This window comes from Catharus ustulatus, chromosome 1, assembly GCF_009819885.2.
Source record: "Catharus ustulatus isolate bCatUst1 chromosome 1, bCatUst1.pri.v2, whole genome shotgun sequence".
Lineage (NCBI taxonomy): Eukaryota > Metazoa > Chordata > Aves > Passeriformes > Turdidae > Catharus > Catharus ustulatus.
Window position 1 is genome coordinate 133,630,069 of NC_046221.1, and position 17,660 is coordinate 133,647,728.

At 40.4% G+C, this 17,660-nt stretch overlaps 1 protein-coding gene across 4 annotated transcripts in view; it reads left to right on the forward strand.

Annotated features, from left to right (window-relative positions):
- The first annotated feature begins 52 nt into the window (after positions 1 to 52).
- The window catches only part of CPNE3 (copine 3), a 32,910-nt gene continuing 15,302 nt past the window's right edge, over positions 53 to 17,660 (forward strand). Inside the window, exons 1-8 of one of the 4 annotated variants that reach the window (XM_033066136.1) lie at positions 53 to 120; positions 2,826 to 2,884; positions 11,685 to 11,824; positions 12,442 to 12,621; positions 14,314 to 14,388; positions 14,828 to 14,899; positions 15,719 to 15,802; positions 17,361 to 17,450. In XM_033066136.1, coding sequence (XP_032922027.1) covers positions 11,693 to 11,824; positions 12,442 to 12,621; positions 14,314 to 14,388; positions 14,828 to 14,899; positions 15,719 to 15,802; positions 17,361 to 17,450 — 633 coding nt within the window. In that variant the 5' untranslated portion in view covers positions 53 to 120; positions 2,826 to 2,884; positions 11,685 to 11,692. Of the gene's footprint in view, positions 121 to 332; positions 543 to 2,825; positions 2,885 to 9,576; positions 10,025 to 11,684; positions 11,825 to 12,441; positions 12,622 to 14,313; positions 14,389 to 14,827; positions 14,900 to 15,718; positions 15,803 to 17,360; positions 17,451 to 17,660 lie in introns of those variants that run through there. The other 3 variants (XM_033066153.1, XM_033066144.2, XM_033066162.1) reach the window with 3 other exon arrangements.

A 17,660-nucleotide genomic window follows, 5' to 3' on the forward strand; every position in this document is an offset into this window, starting at 1 on the left:
TCAGGCCGGGCGGGGGGGGGCGCACGGGGCTCTGCGCCTGCGCCCCGGGGCGGGGCGGGCCGTGTCCGGCTGCGCGGGTGTGGCCGCCGCGGGTCGGGGTCCGGAGGTGCCGCGCTGCAGGTGAGGGTGGGGGCGGCCGTGCCCCGCGGGGTTTGAGCTCTTCGCCCCGCTACCTTGTGCGGCGGGAGCTGTGCGGGGCTGGGACGGCAGGGCAGGGCTCCGGGCGCTGCAATCCCAACCCTTCCTCGCGTGAAGCGTACCCGCAGGTGCGGCCCCGCTTCCTGCGCCGGGACACGGAGCGCGCTGCCAGCGGCGGCTGCTGCTGCGGGGATCGAGGAATCGCTGCCCCTTCCGCCGTCCCGCAGGGAGTGGAACTCGGTGAAGTTAAAGCTGTAGGCCTGAAGGTGCGAGTCCGTAGTGCCGATCTCTGTGGCGGTGCAAACGCCGCTCGGAGAAGCATCCTTGCCTCTGGCAGAGGAGGCCGTCGAGAGTCAGCGTCGTTCCTGAAAACCACATGCTGTTCTTTCTGAGCTGCTGGTTGAGTGGGTGGTTGTTTTCTTCCTTCACTGTAGTTGCATAATACATACAAGACAAACCTTAGATAATGTTCACGTTGTCATAACTTACTCTTCCACTAGGGAAAACTTCTAAAGTGTGAAACCGCTTCACTTTTGCTTGCATACTCCTATCTTGAAAGTACATTAAGGATCCTCAGAGTAATATGTATTGCCCTGCCTCCAGCACTTACTACATTTATTTTCCTGGAGGGTTGTTTCCCTGAAGATTCGAGTTCACAATATTTTTGTGAAGGTGCAAAAAGTTTGTTTAGTAAAAGTAAATACAGTCAAACTTAATCCCAGCTATTATTCTTTTTTTTTTTTTTCAGTTGGAGCTTTAAATTTTGACTTTATATGTGTATAATCACAGAGGAAATGTATGCAGAACACCAAAAAGCATTAGAAAAAAAACAATCAGGAGAGATATTCAAGGAGTAGGAGACAGAGGTCTTTCTGTGTGTCTGTTGTGGTGTTAGGAAGAATGCAGTGTTTTTACAACAAGTATGTTTGTGCTAAATGTCTTAAAATTAATCTATACAGGTTCGTTATAGGTGACTGTTAGACTAATTTTGGTTCAGCTATTGAAAGCAAAAATGTATTTCTGGTAAGTTGAATGTAATTTGCCAGAATTTGCCAAAGTAGCAGAATTGGTACCACAGTGTTTGTACTGCCTTCTTTTATGCCAAATGTTTCTCCAGAATTGAATGCTAAAGGGAAGCTATAGTGTTAGGAGTAATAAAACTAAAATCTTGGATCTCAACTGTACAAATATCTGGGATGGAATTTATTTTTTTTTTTTTAACCTTAATTTGATTTAGGAACAAATGCTGTCGTTGCATGGTTTCCTAAAGGAAATACCTTCCGAGACAAAGTTAAGGAGTAAGATATTTTCTATTCCTTTCTGTTTATTTTCCTGTTAAAGTCAGGATGCTCTTCCAACATAAATAATATATGATCAACTTAGTATTTGTAGATATTAGTTCCTGTTAAACCCAAGAAAATTACTTCTATTTGTAGATCAGTTAGGCAAAGATTAATACTGGCCCCTCCTGGCATGACATTTGAATGTGTGGTATGGCTTGTGCAAGCAAGTAGGCAGGAAGTAGAATTGTGCTGTGGTTTTTTTATAATCTTAAAGGTCTTTTCCCTCAACTCTGTGATTCTGTTTGATTTCTTTGGTTTATCTTTAATATTGCTTTAGATGAGATACTTTTGCTCAGACATTTTGAAAGGGCATTATTAAGTGTCTGAAGGATTTATGAATAGTGGAATTTTAGGGCTTGGTTGCTGGATCCAAGCTTCTGTTTAAGGAATGGTCTTTACTGATTTGGATTACTTGCTTCGTACTTTGTTCTCTGGTTGAAGGAAGACTATGTTCTGTAGGTCCATTCCATCTTGTAGGTAGATCAAGTGCACTTTGACTCAGCGCTTTATCTAAGTCACACTTAGGAGGCAGCTGAATTAGTTCTAGTTGTGGCAGTTTGCTTCTGGTACTTCCCCTGCTCAGAAGGTTTGTTATAAATTCCTCATGGCAGGTGGTTAGCGTATGTGCAATTATCTGATGGTTCCAGGAATTAGCATAATTACTGTGTGCATGTCTTCAGCCACTTGGGAGCCTGTGGATGTGCAGAACATGAATGATACCTCCCAGGCATGGGGAATGCTGAGTGAGTAGCTGCTGTGATACAGCACTGAAGGGCAGCTGACTGGAGAGCTCTTGGTTTGCATACAGGAAGGTCTGCAATACCTCTGGGCTACAGTAAAGTGCAGTTTTGTGATAGTTGGTTTCAGAGTGTTGCTATTATTTATTTTGAGATATACTGGACCACTGTGGAATACTGATTTCATGGACTTTTCTTAGTTACCCTTTGGCTGTGTAAAGATGCACAGGTTTGTTACAGCATAAACAAAATTGGGAGCAACTGATTTTGATCTACTTACTCTAATCCACTGTCACCTTATTAAAAAAAAATAAATTAATAAATAGGACAAAACCAGTAATTGTGTCGTTGTTCTTAAAAACTTAAAGAACTTTTCTTGCTGGACTTTTATAATATTTAGTATGTATTATTCTCTAACAAAGGCTCTGAGTTTCCCTTGAGTAATCTTTACAGTGCTGCTGTCATGGATGCATAAAACTGTTGGACAGGTTATTTATTTTGAGAGGAATTGTAGTTCCTCGAACTATATGCCTTCAAACCTCTTGCTTTGATTGATCTATGGGAATAACAATTCTTGCTTTTAATTTCCTTGCATTTCACATTTTAGTGCTACTGTTGGTTGAAGCTTTAGCCTTTTGCTGAGAGGCCCAGAGGCAGACATCTGTGGTAAGTTACTCTAACTCATTTTTAAGAACTAGCATTTGTAACTGTGAAGAGGCACAACATCCCTTGAAACAAAATGTAAAAAGGATTAATCTAAAGCATGTGTTCACCTGCATCTTGTTTCTACAGTAAAGTACAGCAAGTTTTAGTGAGATGAAAGCTTTTCTTTCTTGTGGGTAATGTTAATTGTGTGATCAGTCAATCAGTGGCTCTACACAGAGAAATTGCAATGAAGAGCACACAGTTTAAGATACTATTCCCATTGCATAGTTGATAGATTGTTTTACATGAAATAATTGGTATGAAGATACTCAAGGCATATAAACATATATGCAAGGAACGTGTTCCTCTGGTTTGCTGTTGTATACTTAAAATAATTGAATTTTGAAGTTAGGAGATCTATATTTCTTAATTTTCTTGTTCAAGGCACAATATTACCATTTATAGTTTAGCTCACTTCAATCAAAACATCACCTGAAATACTTTTGCATAAGGAAGATGCTGTGAAGAACCAAGCATTAAAGATGTGCCTAATGGGCAAACACAACTATACAGAATTAAAAAAAAAACCCAAATAAATAGCAGCAGGATATTTAAAAATGACCATTTTGAAGTAATTTTGTGAAAGGGATGTCCTAGAAATCAAGTAATTTCACGATTATAAGCCGCACTGAGTATAAGCCGCACTTCCGGGTGCCAGCAACTTTTCATTCTTTGTCCATACATAAGCTGCACCTGATTATCACAATACAGAGTGTGATAAAAGGTATCTGTTCTATCCCCATCTGTTGAGGGTGGGGGCAGTGATCCTTATCTCCACGGCAGATATTCTGCTAATGGGCCATCCATTGAAACCAGGTGGGGCGTTGTTCTTTATCTTTTCACAACCCATCCTTCCTCCAGCGAGTCATTTTCTGCTAATGGCCATTGAGTCCCACTGTGTGACTGATAAAATTACTGCATCCCATTGGAGGATGCTCCAGCCAGGGGGAAGAGCCCAACATTTCTTACCAAGATAAAAAGGTTTAGGGACACTAAGGGAGCCCCTTTTTCCACTGGACTTCAGAGGAAAACTGGATTTCTCCACATCACCACTGGACCTCCGGAGGGAAACTGCACCTTATACAGGAGCACTGCTTCAACTGAATCACATCTGTCACTGCAGGAGGATGCAACCACCATTTAATGGGACTGCTACCAACACCCTGCCTGACAGGGTGTCAGGTTGTACTCTGACTTTGTCAGGGTTTGGAGTTTGTTTCTTTGTAGTACTGTATTTCTATTTTAATTTCCCTAGAAAAGAACTGTTATTCCTAACTCCAATATCTTTACCTGAAAGCCACTTGATTTCAAAATTATAATAATTTGGAGGGAGGGTGTTTAAATTCTCCATTTCAAAGAGAAGTTCTTGCCTTTCTCAGCAGACACCTGTCCTCCAAACTAAAACAGCAACTTTTTGTTCTTTGTCCATATATAAACCGCACCTGATTATAAGCCGCACTTTGGGTTTGGACCAAAATTTTAGTCAAAATGGTGCGGCTTATAATCACGCAATTACTGTATTTTCTGTGTAGTGGATTTTTTTAAAAAAGCAAATTTCTAAACATGTTCATTGGCAATGTAACTTAGTGATAGATTTTTATATGTGGAAACAACCTGCATATAGTTGCCTGACTTGTCATACCAGTGTGCTACCAATCCAATAGAGTATCATAAAGCTTGTATAAATAGATGATTCATTTCCCATGCAGAAAACTATGCTTCCATTCTCACGTATGTATATACCTCAGAGTTCTTAAATACTAGCTTTTGGTTTTGATTGGTGTAATCTCCAGTAAAATGAGTGGTGTGGCCATTAGGGTTTTATCAGCCTAATCTTACTTGTTTAGTTCAGAATGCTCTAATTCCTTCCTGCATACTAAATAGTGAGAATCATGGAGTCATTTAGGTTGAAAAAGACCTCCAAGATCGTTAAGTCCAACCTTTGACGTATCACCATCTTGTGAACTAGACCACAGCACTAAATGCCACAATGAGATGCTTCTTGAACATCTCTGAGGGTAGTGACTCTACCACCTCACTGGGCACTCCATTCCAATGCTTATCAACACTTTCCATGAAGAAATTCTGCCTGATGTCCAACCTGAACCTCCACTGGCGCAGCTGGAGGTTATGTCCTCCTGTCCTGTCACTTGTTGCTTGGGAGGAGGCCAACCCCCTCCTGACTACAGCCTCATTCAGGAAGTTGTACAGAGCAATGCAGCCATACCTGAGCCTCCTTTTCTCCTGGCTTAACACCCCCAGCTTCCTCAGCCATTCAATGTATGACTTATTTAGATCTTTCACCAGCTCTGTTGCCATTCTCTGGATATGTCCTTCCTGAATTGAGGGAACCAGAAATGGACACAGGATTCGAGGTGTGGCCTCACCAGTGCCAAGTGCATTGGGACAATTACAGCCCTTGTCACGCTGGCCACTCTTGTTTTGCTACAAGCTACTATACCTTTGGGTTTCTTGGCTATCTGGACACACACTGGTTTGTGTTCAGCCAGCTGTTGACCAGCACTCCCAAGTCTTTTTCCACTGGACATATTTTCAGCCAGTCTTTCCCAAGCCTGTGGTGCTGCATGCAGTTATTGTGACCCAAGTGCAGGATGCAGTACTTGGCATTAGTAAACATCATAAAACTGGCCTTGGCCCATTGATCCAGCCTGACCCCTCTGCAGAGCCTTCCTAGCCTCCAAGATAGATAGAGCTATCACTCAAGAAGTGATAGCTGTATGTGTACTATTAGAAGAGAAAGCTTACACTCAAGGTTCTGTGTGGTTCTTCGAATACAGAATGACTCAACCTGCTTCTGTACTTAGCTTGTCAGCACATCAACTGGACAATTTTTCCAGCTGTAATGCTTGTAAACAGACTGAAAAGAGGTGCCAGAATTTTGATTTCGAGGTAGGATTTTTAGAGAAGCTACCTTTTGGGGATTTTTTTCAACGCAGTGATGAAATGAGGTTAGGAAATGGTCTTAGTTTTTGTAACCTTGTAGGAAATGTCTGTTTCTTGTGGGGTGGTCTGTTTCCTTGAGAACTGAAGGGTTATCTTGAGATTAAAAATATATATATTTATATGCATGTAGCCCAAGATCACTAGAAATTGTGTTGCTACCAGCCCTATCAGTGAGAAGAAGCATCAGTTTGTCATAATTTCATTGTCAGCTTCTTGCAGCAGACGTGACATTTTCTGCCTTTTTCAGTCTGGCACACAGCTGACATAAAATGCTTAAGTATAGCCTTCTGGCAAGAAGATTAGCTGATCAGGAATAGATTTAATTTGCAAGCTTCTCATGGCCTTTCTGCGTTCATTTGGGCCCTGAGATATCTAAAAATTATGGATTTTTGGTCTATTGCCATTAGCAGTTCACAGGAACTAGGAAATGTTCAATGTCAGCAATAATTTCCGTCAGAACAGGTTTGAGACTTGTGACTAAAGACGGTGATGCCAAATCCACTTCATTAGTCTTTTTGTCTTTTAGTTGGGTATTTCTGCTTGTCAGACTGGATGCATCTGTAATTGGAAACATGTCATTGTAATGCTCTGCAAGGTTATCTGGGCAAGCCAATGCCGTCTTTTGACAATGCAGCATGGAGAGGATTGCTACAGACTAACAGTTCCTAACTGCACTGTTAGATCATTCTGATAATAGATCTGTTCCTTTCCAGGTAGAATGCCATGTTTGCAGTTTCTGTTGGAAAGCAGACAATGAGTCAGTTGTTTGATGTGTACCACTTATCTTCATTAGAATCATCACTGGAGTTCAAAGAACATTCTGATCTATAAAACTGCAAGACTAGTCCTTGATTTAGATTTTTGCTTTGATAATTACAGCTCAAGTGGAAAGACTTGTCATATTCTTAGTTGACCTAATCATGCTCTTGAGCAGCCTAGACATGGCAGAGGATCCCTTGTGACTGTAAATCACTGCAGTTAAGATGTACGTTCTATATAGTAATCTTCAGTCTTTTCCTGTCTTCTGCAATCATAAAAGCTATTTCAATTAAAAGGATAACTGAGTTCTCATCTGCACACATTCTGGTGTGCTTTACCTCCCTTTATGGTACCTTGCATGGAGGGCAAGTTGATAGCTTGAGAAAAGCAAAGGTTTTAATTAAAGATGACCAGTGTGGAACACAGCTACTTTAATAACACTAAGTAATTAACTAAGTAAATCTCTTGTTATGTGTTGTAACTTACTGGCAGTCGAGGCTTATCCTACTGCAGCCTGAACAATATAATCTGTCCATACAAAGTTATTCCAGCAATCCAAGTGTTCAATTAATCTGCTCACGTAGCTAGAATATTTTACATTTCATTTACCTACTAGGTATGTTGTAGAATGGTATTTCAAGAGGGAATGCATTAGTGCAGTCATGATTAATTTTCTCCATCCTGAAAGGACAGCAATTTGCCAGACTTTGTATTGCATCAAGTCCTCAAGAAGAGGTTGCTTGCTTACCTGTCAGTGGCTGATCCTTGAACATGTTTTTTGTGTTTAGAAACCCTACCATCCATCTCTCAAACTGTGGGAACTTTTCAGCTAACAAAGGCTTTTAGAAGTGAGGAGAACTGGGTGGAGGTGGAGTAATTCTTCCATTCATGCGTTTGGGGTGATGAGGATTTGTGCAGCTTGAGCAGAGCTCTACTAGGTAGTGCTGTTTCTTCACACGTGTGAGGCATATATGCCCTCTGCAAATTCTGTGGAGTGTGCAGTGTTGTAAAGAAAGTATCTCTTGTTTATTTACTAAGTTTCACTGCCTTAAATACTGCTTTGGATTAATGAGACTTTTTCTTGCTAATAAGTATTTTACTAACTTTTAAAGTTTATAATATTCCTGAAAATCAGTATAACTATTTGCAGTCAAATATATCAGTCTTATGGAGAAGCATATTTTTTGAGTAAAATAGCAAAATTGTTTCTTGAAATGTAGTAGTATTACAGACCTCTTCAACTTATTATGCAACTATAGATTCCTAATATTCTCCAAGTTTCTGAGAAAAATGCTTTATATTGTTTTTAAACTTGAATTTTTTAAAACTGGAAAAGGTAAAGATTAAAGGACCTTCTTGTGGTTTTTGAGGTTTTGCTCTTTGTGTTGATTTTGAGAGTCCTCCACTTAAATAAATGCATGCTCTTGTTACAAGTTTTCTTTTATCTAATATGGACACAGTTGTTGCATCTCAAATGAGCATTTGCATTTCAGGAAAGGGAATCAGCCTTCTTATTCTTCCTTTCTCTAGTCTAAAAGACGTTTTTTGCATGGCACTTTTTCTTAGTCTACTCCTTTCCTGCATTAGATGCATAGTGGAAAGTTGCTGACATGGAGGACGAGAGGAAGTAACAGAATTAATGTGTTCATGTGAGAAAGTACAGTAATTTCACGAATACAAGCCGCACCAATTTGACCAAAATTTTGGTGGAAACCCGGAAGTGCGGCTAATATTCCGGGGCGGCTAATCTATTAACAAAATTCTAAAAGCTGCCAACACGGAAGTGAGAGCCCGCGGCAGCCCCAAGCCAAGCTGGAGCCCGGCCGGCCCCGGCTGAGGTGGGAAAGCCTGGCAGAGGCGGGGCCTGCAGTGTGGGGGCGGGCAGCTGAGCCTGGGCCAGCAGGGCGGGGCAGGGAGGGCGGCAGAGCCTGAGCCAGCAGGGCGGGGCAGGGAGGGCGGCAGAGCCCGGGCCAGCAGGGCGGGGGAGCCCGGGAGAACTGGGGCTAGCAGTGCAGGGGAGCATGGCAGAAGCAGGAAGGCCGGCGGGTGGGGCTGCCTGGCAGCGGGGGAAGCCCAGCATAATCGGGGCCAGCAGCGTGGGGGAGCCCGGCGGTGCGGGGGCCTGCAGTGCCGGCCAGGGCGAGGAAACGCGGCGGCGGTGCAGACGGGAGGGGGCGGCCGGCGAGCCTGGTGGCGGCGGCGGCAGCCCTGCCGGCGGGGCGAGCGAAAGCGGCGCCGCTCGCGAAAGCGCCGCCGCTCGCGAAAGCGCCGCCGCGCGCCGCCGCTCGCGAAAGCGCCGCCGCTCGCGAAAGCGCCGCCGCGCGCCGCCGCTCGCGAAAGCGCCGCCGCTCGCGAAAGCGCCGCCGCGCGCCGCCGCTCGCGAAAGCGCCGCCGCTCACGAAAGCGGCGCGGGGCGGGCGCGGCGCGGGGCGGGCGCGGGGCGAGCGAAAGCGGCAGCGGGGCGAGCGGAAGCGGCAGCGGGGCGAGCGGAAGCGGCAGCGGGGCGGGCGGCGAGCCCGGCGGCGGCAGCCCTGCCAGCCGGGCGAGCGAACGCGGCAGCGGGGCGGTGCTGACGGGAGAGGGGGGCCAGCGAGCCCGGCGGCGGCGGCAGCACCACCCGGCCAGCCCCGCCGAGCCGTGGCGCTGAGTTGGGCCACCCGGCCCCGTCGGCAACCATGAGCGGGCCGAGCCTTCCTGGCCCCGCCCCGAGCCAGTAAAGCCCGCTATGCCGCGATCCTGTTACTAATTGGCCAATTTGTGAAAGCTGCGCACGGATTCTCGCGACGAACGAAAGTGCGGCTAATATTCGGGGTGCGGCTTATCTATTGACAAAGACAGCAACATTGTCGAGGCACCGGGGGTGCGGCTTATAATCCGTGCGGCTTGTATTCGTGAAACTACTGTACTTGAAATGTACAAGAAGTGTGAGTACACACACAAAAAAAGGAAAAAGCTGACCCTCTTTTTAGGTTGACTGGGTGCTATCTATTTACCAGTGATTTTGGAAATACGACCTTATGAAAAGAAATCGTTACTTTCAAGGACTCTTAATAATGAGGAGTTTCAGAGAGTTGAAGCAAGAAAATTTTGACTGGTTTGACAATGCATCTCAGTTCAAGTTTAAATTCTGTTGAGTTTCATGCAAACCCTTTCTACTCGCTGTTGCAATATCAGTGGGAGCTAGAGCATCATTTTGTCAGCACAAAACTGTTTCTCTGGAAACTGTCATTAAGGAGTCATGTACTGGTCTGCACTGGATTTTGTGGGAAAGGCACTGACTGTTAATGAGCTTGGTCTGGCAGCTAGGAAAGCAATAGGGAATGGAAAATACCAGTATAAAAAGAGAACCAGGAAAAAAGGGCAGACTGCTTTTAAGAGGTATGCTTTCTAAGCCTAAAAAACATTGGTTTAAAAACTATTTTAATACTTAGACCTTCTTTTCCCCTCAAGGACAATGAATTAAACTTTATGAAGTCATGGAAACAAAAAAGATACTCAAAGAAGAATCTGGTGTTCATTTAGGTGTTTGGGATATGCATGAGGATTTCTATGAATCTGACATGATGCTTAAAATATGTGCATGGATGTTTGAGTGTTTCTTTTACAGATATGTACTCAATCTCTGAAATGTCCATCAGTGAGATAGCAAAATGGAGATGAGACATGTGACTTACACCCTTGTGGAGTACAAGAAGCCTTGGGAAAATTCCATCAGACTGCACAGTGTTTTCTTTCTTGTATTTTGAGTTTGTTCTTTGTCTTTTCCATGTTCCTTTCCCTTTTTTGCCTCTGAAAAATCATTCATTTTCATGAAAAGTCTTATGAATACAGTGAAAAGAAGAGAGCTGACTTGGGTTAATATAGTTTCATATTCAAATATGAATGCATATGTTGCTAGTGAGCTGACCAGATAGACGCAGGTGCCTTTCCTTCTGCCTTTTTCTCTTTGGTGTCTCATGCACTTTTAAGATAAATTAATCCAGAGGGATACTTGGTCTAGACTGTGGGTTTACTGGAAAGAAGGTAAACCTGAAACTGAAGAGGCTTGGGAGCTTGCAAGGTAAAGTGCTGTGGAAAGATTTGGAAGTTTTAGTCTCTGAGTCATGGACGGTTGTACTGTAGAGGTTTACTTCCCCAAGAGTTGTTGGAAATGATTAACTCCATCCTTGAGGTGTATAATTATTGACTTTTTTATATATATATAGAAAATAATCTGGTACTCAGACCTTCTAGGACTTGCAAATGCAGGTTATGCCAGTGTGGGATTCGTAACTGATAATTAAGCTGTTTCTGCAGGTTTGTAATATCTGCTAGTGTTAGTGGACATTGTCCAGTGGACAGTGATGGAGTTACTTAAAGAGAAAATGTAAGGATGCTTTCAGTTGTTCTTTTTTTTAAACTGAATTTTCAGAAAGAGCAGTTCCCCTCAATTCCTCGGTTATTACTTGACTTCAAAGTGTTTATCCTTCTTATTAAAATATGTAGTTGTTTTTTGTAGATTTACTGAAGCAAGATCACCTGTCATCTGCTTAAACAACTTTTCCAATTCTGCCATGCGTACGGTTCAGCATTTTGTTACAAAGGTTTGGTAGAGGAGTATGTAATATAATGTGTTTTCCTTATTCATAGAATTATTAATAATATCTACATTATAAGATACTGGCATTCATGTGAGCTTTTGGATTTCATTTAAAGCTTGTGAAGTTTTATTGTCAGCAGTTCAAACCACCGTGCCTTCTCTGAGGTATATCCCATTTTTCATTTGGTTCCTCAAGGATTCTCAGAAATCTGATCTTGTTTTTTATGTGCAGATTTTGAAATTAATTTTTATACTTGTGTGGAAAAGACAAGAGTGTGACAGTAATAATGCTATAATGTTGGTACATCATAAATTGTAAAATTTCCATTTTTAACCTCAAATCATCATTTTTGACAAGCTAACACTATTTGTGATCAGTTAGAGAGTTAATGCATTGTGACAATCTTATTGTTTGGTTTTTAGTCCATTTTAATGGTGATTTCTCTTGCTGCTTCCTAGTGTAACCAATGGCGGCGCAGTGTGTGACAAAGGTGGAGCTCACTATTTCTTGCACCAATCTCTTGGATAAAGATGTTGGTTCCAAGTCAGATCCTCTGTGTGTGCTTCTCCAGAACTCAAGTGGTCAGCAGTGGTATGAGGTACAATCTGATGCTTCTCACAAACCTACTAAAAACACATTCTGCCTTGATGGACCTTTTAAAATACTATAACATATGGTTTCATTAAAATATTTTAATTTTGTACCAGCACTTTTGAATATTTTTCGTTAAAATACTGTAGTGAGTTTGGATTTTTTCCTTACCTAAAAACCAAGCTATGTCAAACCACAACAAATAGTTACATGGGCAGTATACTCATCATCATTTGCTATTAAATGCATGCAACTATCTGATTTTTAGCACTGTTCCCCAGCCATGTGTGGACCAATAGAAGAAACCTTCTAAGTGCTTAAATGTGCTTTAATCAATACTCCAAAACTAGGGTCTCATCCTGAATTTGACAAAAAAGGATTTTATGTTGGTCTTTTCTGTGCAGGAATAGGACCCACCTTAGAGGGAGTGATGAAAAATAGGTCAAGTATCCCTAACTTAGAGCAGTGGATTTTGAAGTATAACTTAAATTTGATGAAAGTTTTATAGGAATATACTCCTTTGTACTTTAAGAACTTTTAAATGTATTTAATAATATGGTGTTTGATTTGCTTGTTTGTTTAGTTTGTGAAATACTGGATAAAGTGATATCTTTCTAATTTCAGGTTGATCGCACAGAAAGAGTTAAGAATTCCTTGAACCCAAGGTTTGCCAAGAAATTCTTAATTGATTATTATTTTGAGCTTGTTCAGAAACTTAAATTTGGAATATATGACATTGATAACAAAACCTATGATCTGAGTGATGATGACTTCTTAGGAGAATTAGAATGTACGCTGGGACAGGTAAGCATGCCGATGATTTCCCTTGGAATTAAATTACTAGAAATTATTAGTTGCTTTTACTTTGAATTTATCACTATGTTCTTGTGTAGTTGGAGTACTTTAAAGTTGAATAGGATGTCCTTGATTTGCTTTTTCAAGCCTCAGTTCAGTGTATATACAGTAATTTCACAACTATAAGGTGCTTCCTTTTCACTAACATTTTGGTCCGAACCCGGAAGTGCGCCTTATAGTCCGGTACGCCTTATATAATGTTCAAAGTTATGAAATTTGCCAACCCGTAAGTGTGAGCTGGGAGAGCCGTGGGAGGAGCCGGCGGCGCTGTGGTGCCGATGAGCGGTTCGGGCTCCCAACACCACGGCGGGGCATGGGCGCCCAGCACCACCACGCGGCAGAGTTGCCCGGCATCGCGACTCGGCTCGGGCTCCCGGCACCGGTGGCAGCCCCGAGCAGCACCGAGCCCGCCTGACCCCGAACCAAGCCAGTAAACCCCATGATCGCACGATTCCGTTACTATTTCATTACTTTGTTGCGCGCGGCGTGGATTCTCACCGCAAAAAAAAAGTGCGCCTTATAGTCCGGTGCACCTTATATAATGTACAAAGTTGCGAAATTTGCCAACTCCCGGAGGTGCCCCTTATAATCCGGTGCGCCTTATAGTCGTGAAATTACTGTACATTTCTTTTTGCAAAAGGTCTTGAGATGATGCCCTGAAATATGCTTTAGGATGGTAACTGTTGGATTGCTATCTAAAAGTAAGAGGACTGTCAATGAGCACAAGTTGTAGTCATTGCTATTTATTTACTCTAATACTCAAATTCCGATTTTTATGCTACCCAAAAAAGAGAATCAGGGTAGAACAACATGTGAGTGTTCACAAGTGCTATGTTATCCTTGTAATCTTCTTTCCACTCAATGCAAAAAATGATCCTGGTTCTGCCAGCTATAGATTTACTACTATTTTTTCCCACTCATATTCTGCTATTGATGCTATCACAGTAGGGCAACTTCTTTTTAACTTGTTCTTTTGAATAGGTCCTTCAAATGCACATCTCGGAAGAGCTGTCTTGGGATTTTGCCTGCCCTGTGTCTTAAGTACTTTTATTTTAAGTGCATTATAAGGATACAGATATTTTGAACTGAAGTTTAGTGTCAGTTAAAAATTAATCATTCATTCTTAAGGTAAAGAAGGACCTGTAGAATGAACAGACACACTTCTGAGGAAGCATTGCCTGAATAGAGTAAAATAAGATCAGCTACAAACTGTGCAGGGGAAGGCTAATGATTTTTTTGAATGACAGACGTTGTGTTTGTGAATCTGTTAGCTGAATCTGTTTATGAAATATGCTTTGCATGCATTTTAAAGGTATGTATGGAAAACTTAAGGAACAATTTGAAATTGGAACCTAAGGTATTATCTTTGTCCATGAATGTGTATCATGTTACTAGAAGACATTTTAATTCTTATTACTCCTGAAGCTCTGCATGTTTTCATCTGCATATATATTTAAAAACTTTGAAGTGAATAAAATATTACCTATTTATAGAAAGTTATGGGAAGTAAATGTAATACTGTCACCTTCACAAAAAAGGAGATATTACTAAAATGAAAATACCTCACTAACTCATTTAATTCCTTTTAAATCTATTAAATTGTGTTAATAATGCTTAATTACTCAAATTTTGTCTTGGCAGATAGTTTCTAGCAGGACTCTAACAAAACCATTAGTACTTAAAAATGGCAAACCTGCTGGAAAAGGAAGCATTACGGTAAGACACTTAAGAAATAAATGTCTTCAGAGTTCATCCTTAATTGTTTCTGGGTTTTATTTTTAGTTAGTGGCTTGAATGCAGTGAGTCTATTCTATAGTTCTGTAAAGCATATTTTTTGTTCTCCACTAATCTGTCTATGTCATCCGATAGCTTTGTCATCTAGCTTCTGTATTACAAGTCCCATTGCATACACCATTAGGGCATGCAATGGGCTACTGTTTGGGGCATATCTTTGTCAGTGCCATCATCTATGATAAATTGATGGAATGGAATCCCAATGTCAAATCAAATTGTTCCTCTCCTTCTCCCCCCACCATTTTTTAATGCTTCATTTGTGGGAAAATGTGGGAACTTTTTTAATAGTCATAGGAATGCTGTGAGTATGGGAAAACTGTAGTTCCTGAATAAAAACTAAGTATTTTGTTTGCCTACCTAGATTACAGCAGAAGAAGTAAAGGATAACAGGGTGGTTATACTGGAAATAGAAGCAAGGAAACTGGACAATAAGGTATTTAAGTGATTGCTGTTTCTTTGATAAAGTTGTAAAATCAGAGTCTTGTCATAGTGTGAAACATTTGAGTATTCATTCTCATTTTTGCTTAAAAAATAAAATCTATTAAAAAGATTTTTCTTTTATTCTTAAGACTTTAATCTTTTTTTAAGATTTGTAATATTTTTAAAGATCTTAAAATCTTAAGATTTTTTTTTTTAAAAGAAATTGAAGTAAGATTGCTGCAGAATGACTTCATTGACTGTTTTGAAATTAATTGTAATGCGTTTCTAAGTAAGATAAAAATGCATTTCAGGGGTAGTCCATGAGCAACATGTTCTCATTTAAATGTAAATCCTTATATTTATTCATAAGTAAAAGGGTTGCCCATTACCTCTCTGAAATAAATGGTGAAAAGTCTACCTGGTGTCTCTGTATTTGTTATGTTGACTATATGACTGGCTATAGAGACTTTTAAAAACAAAATATGAAAAAGAATAGAAAAATGTTTTTATTTTTACCTTTTGATTTAATGATACTTTTTTAACTGGAGTAAATCCTTAGTTTTCTATCTATCCATTGTAATACTTATTGGTATAAATATTTTGCTTGAACTTTCAGTTATTTGATATGTGGACATTTTTCTCCTAAATTGAAGGACATTCTCTTCTTTCCTTTCTTCTTTCATAGGTGGTAATATAATCAGACTTGCATTTCATCATCTAAAGCTTTTGTTCCCTTAATTTACATTTTGTTAATCTAAGTTTGTGTTAACTAGAATTTAATGGTATTCACACTACAGGCTGTTCTGAGATAATTGCATTTATTTAAATACAGGATTTTTTTGGAAAGTCAGATCCTTATCTGGAATTCCACAAGCAGACTGGAGATGGAAACTGGGTGATGGTTCACAGAACAGAGGTAGGATATTTTCAGTTAACAACAAAGAGGTTAAGCTTATTTAATTTCCAGTGTGTTACTGCACTAGAGATACAATGCCTTACAAAAAGAATTGACTGGCCTGGAGCTGATGTGCAGACTAGTTAGAAATTGCATCATCTTTTCCACTGACTTCTCTGGGAAATCTACCTTATTCTCTTTATGCTGATTTTGATATATGCCTTTCTATTTGGAAAGAAAATCCCCCTTTTTTTTTTTTTTTTTTTTTTTTTCCTTTAACTTTCAGCAATCTAGGAGAAAACAAATATTTTGGAAAAGAGCTGCATACTCAAGGACATTTTCTCTGTTCTACCCAGTGCTGGGATAGGATTTGGGCATTCCTGACTCTGCTATTCTTAGGAAAGTTTCACCTGGCTGTACCCTTCACTAATGAAAGTAATGATGCTGAATGCTTGCATAGCTAGGACAAACCAAGGAGAATGCAGAATGAGGGAAAATGTGCTTCAGCAGCAGCAGCCTTTCACCCAGGAGGAGGTATAGGGGTCCTGTGACAGCAACTGACAGGCTAAGAGTAATTGCAAAATGTGTACTGCAGTGGCAGCTCAGGGCCCAGTTAGAGCTTAGATGCTGTGCCCATAGGAAGTGGTGACTGTATTCGTTTTGAAGTATGGATATTAAAGAGCTATAAATCCTTTTTGTCAGACTCATGAGGTTCTTCTGCTTGAGGTGCATCTTTTCTATGAGGATTTCTGTCATCAACTTCAGTAATAAATTCAGAATTTGTTGTTTCAGCCTAGAAATGTCTGGTGGATTACAGGTTCAAAACTTTTTTTCTGACTACTCTTTTTATTAATTTCATTTTCAAGAGAGATTTCTTTGTCAGCACTCCTGCAGTGTTGGAAGTATTACTATTGTTAGGTGTTATTAAGTATGCATGTTATGTGTAGTTTCTTGTACTTTAGTAGTATAATTATTTGGTGTATTGGGTATATTTAGGATAACAGTTGACAAATTTTGAAGATCTTTCAGTATTATTTGTAAACAACACTTTAGTATTCAGCTTGAGAGGCCTTTTATCCTCATGCACTGTATTTACTTTACTATGATGTGAATTTCTTGAGGGCATGTTTCCATAAATGACATTTCAGAATAAGTAATACATGGGAGTGAATTGTAATCTCTGGAGCACTGATGTGTTCAGAAATTCCAATGTAATATTTTTCCGCACATTTTTGGTAGCTTATGCCTTTATATGTGTGTGTATGTATGTGTGCTTATTAAAAGAAAGTAACCAGTATCTTATTTATGTAATGATAAATTTAATTTTTTACAGTGCAGTAGCTGAAGGATATAATTGGTGACAGTGAAGTATAGCAAAATATGGAGCTGAAAGACACCATCTCTTTTTGAACAATAGTATCTTGAGTAATTTTATTTATATCCTATGTATCCTATAGTATTTGGAGTGCATTAGATAGCAGCATTGCACACAAAAATCATGGCATGAAGGTATGACCCATTATGATGACCACTTTCTGCCATTGTGAACAGTGGTGTTCTGCCTTTTTCTTTTCAACAGGTTATTAAAAACAATCTGAATCCTGTTTGGAGGCCCTTTAAAATCTCTCTCAATTCTCTGTGTTACAGTGACATGGATAAGTCAATCAAGGTAATGTATATTATAATGTGTATAAATTTATAATGTGTATAAATTATTGCATTAAAAGTCAAAATATATAACAAGGGGAAGATGTGTTATTCTAGTTACTGCAGAGCTTTTGTTTCAAATTTAATGGAAGTATTAGGTTTCTTATTTGAAAGGCGCAGATATACATGCATGTTTTAGGGGGAAAAAGGAAAATACTACACATTTGTGATG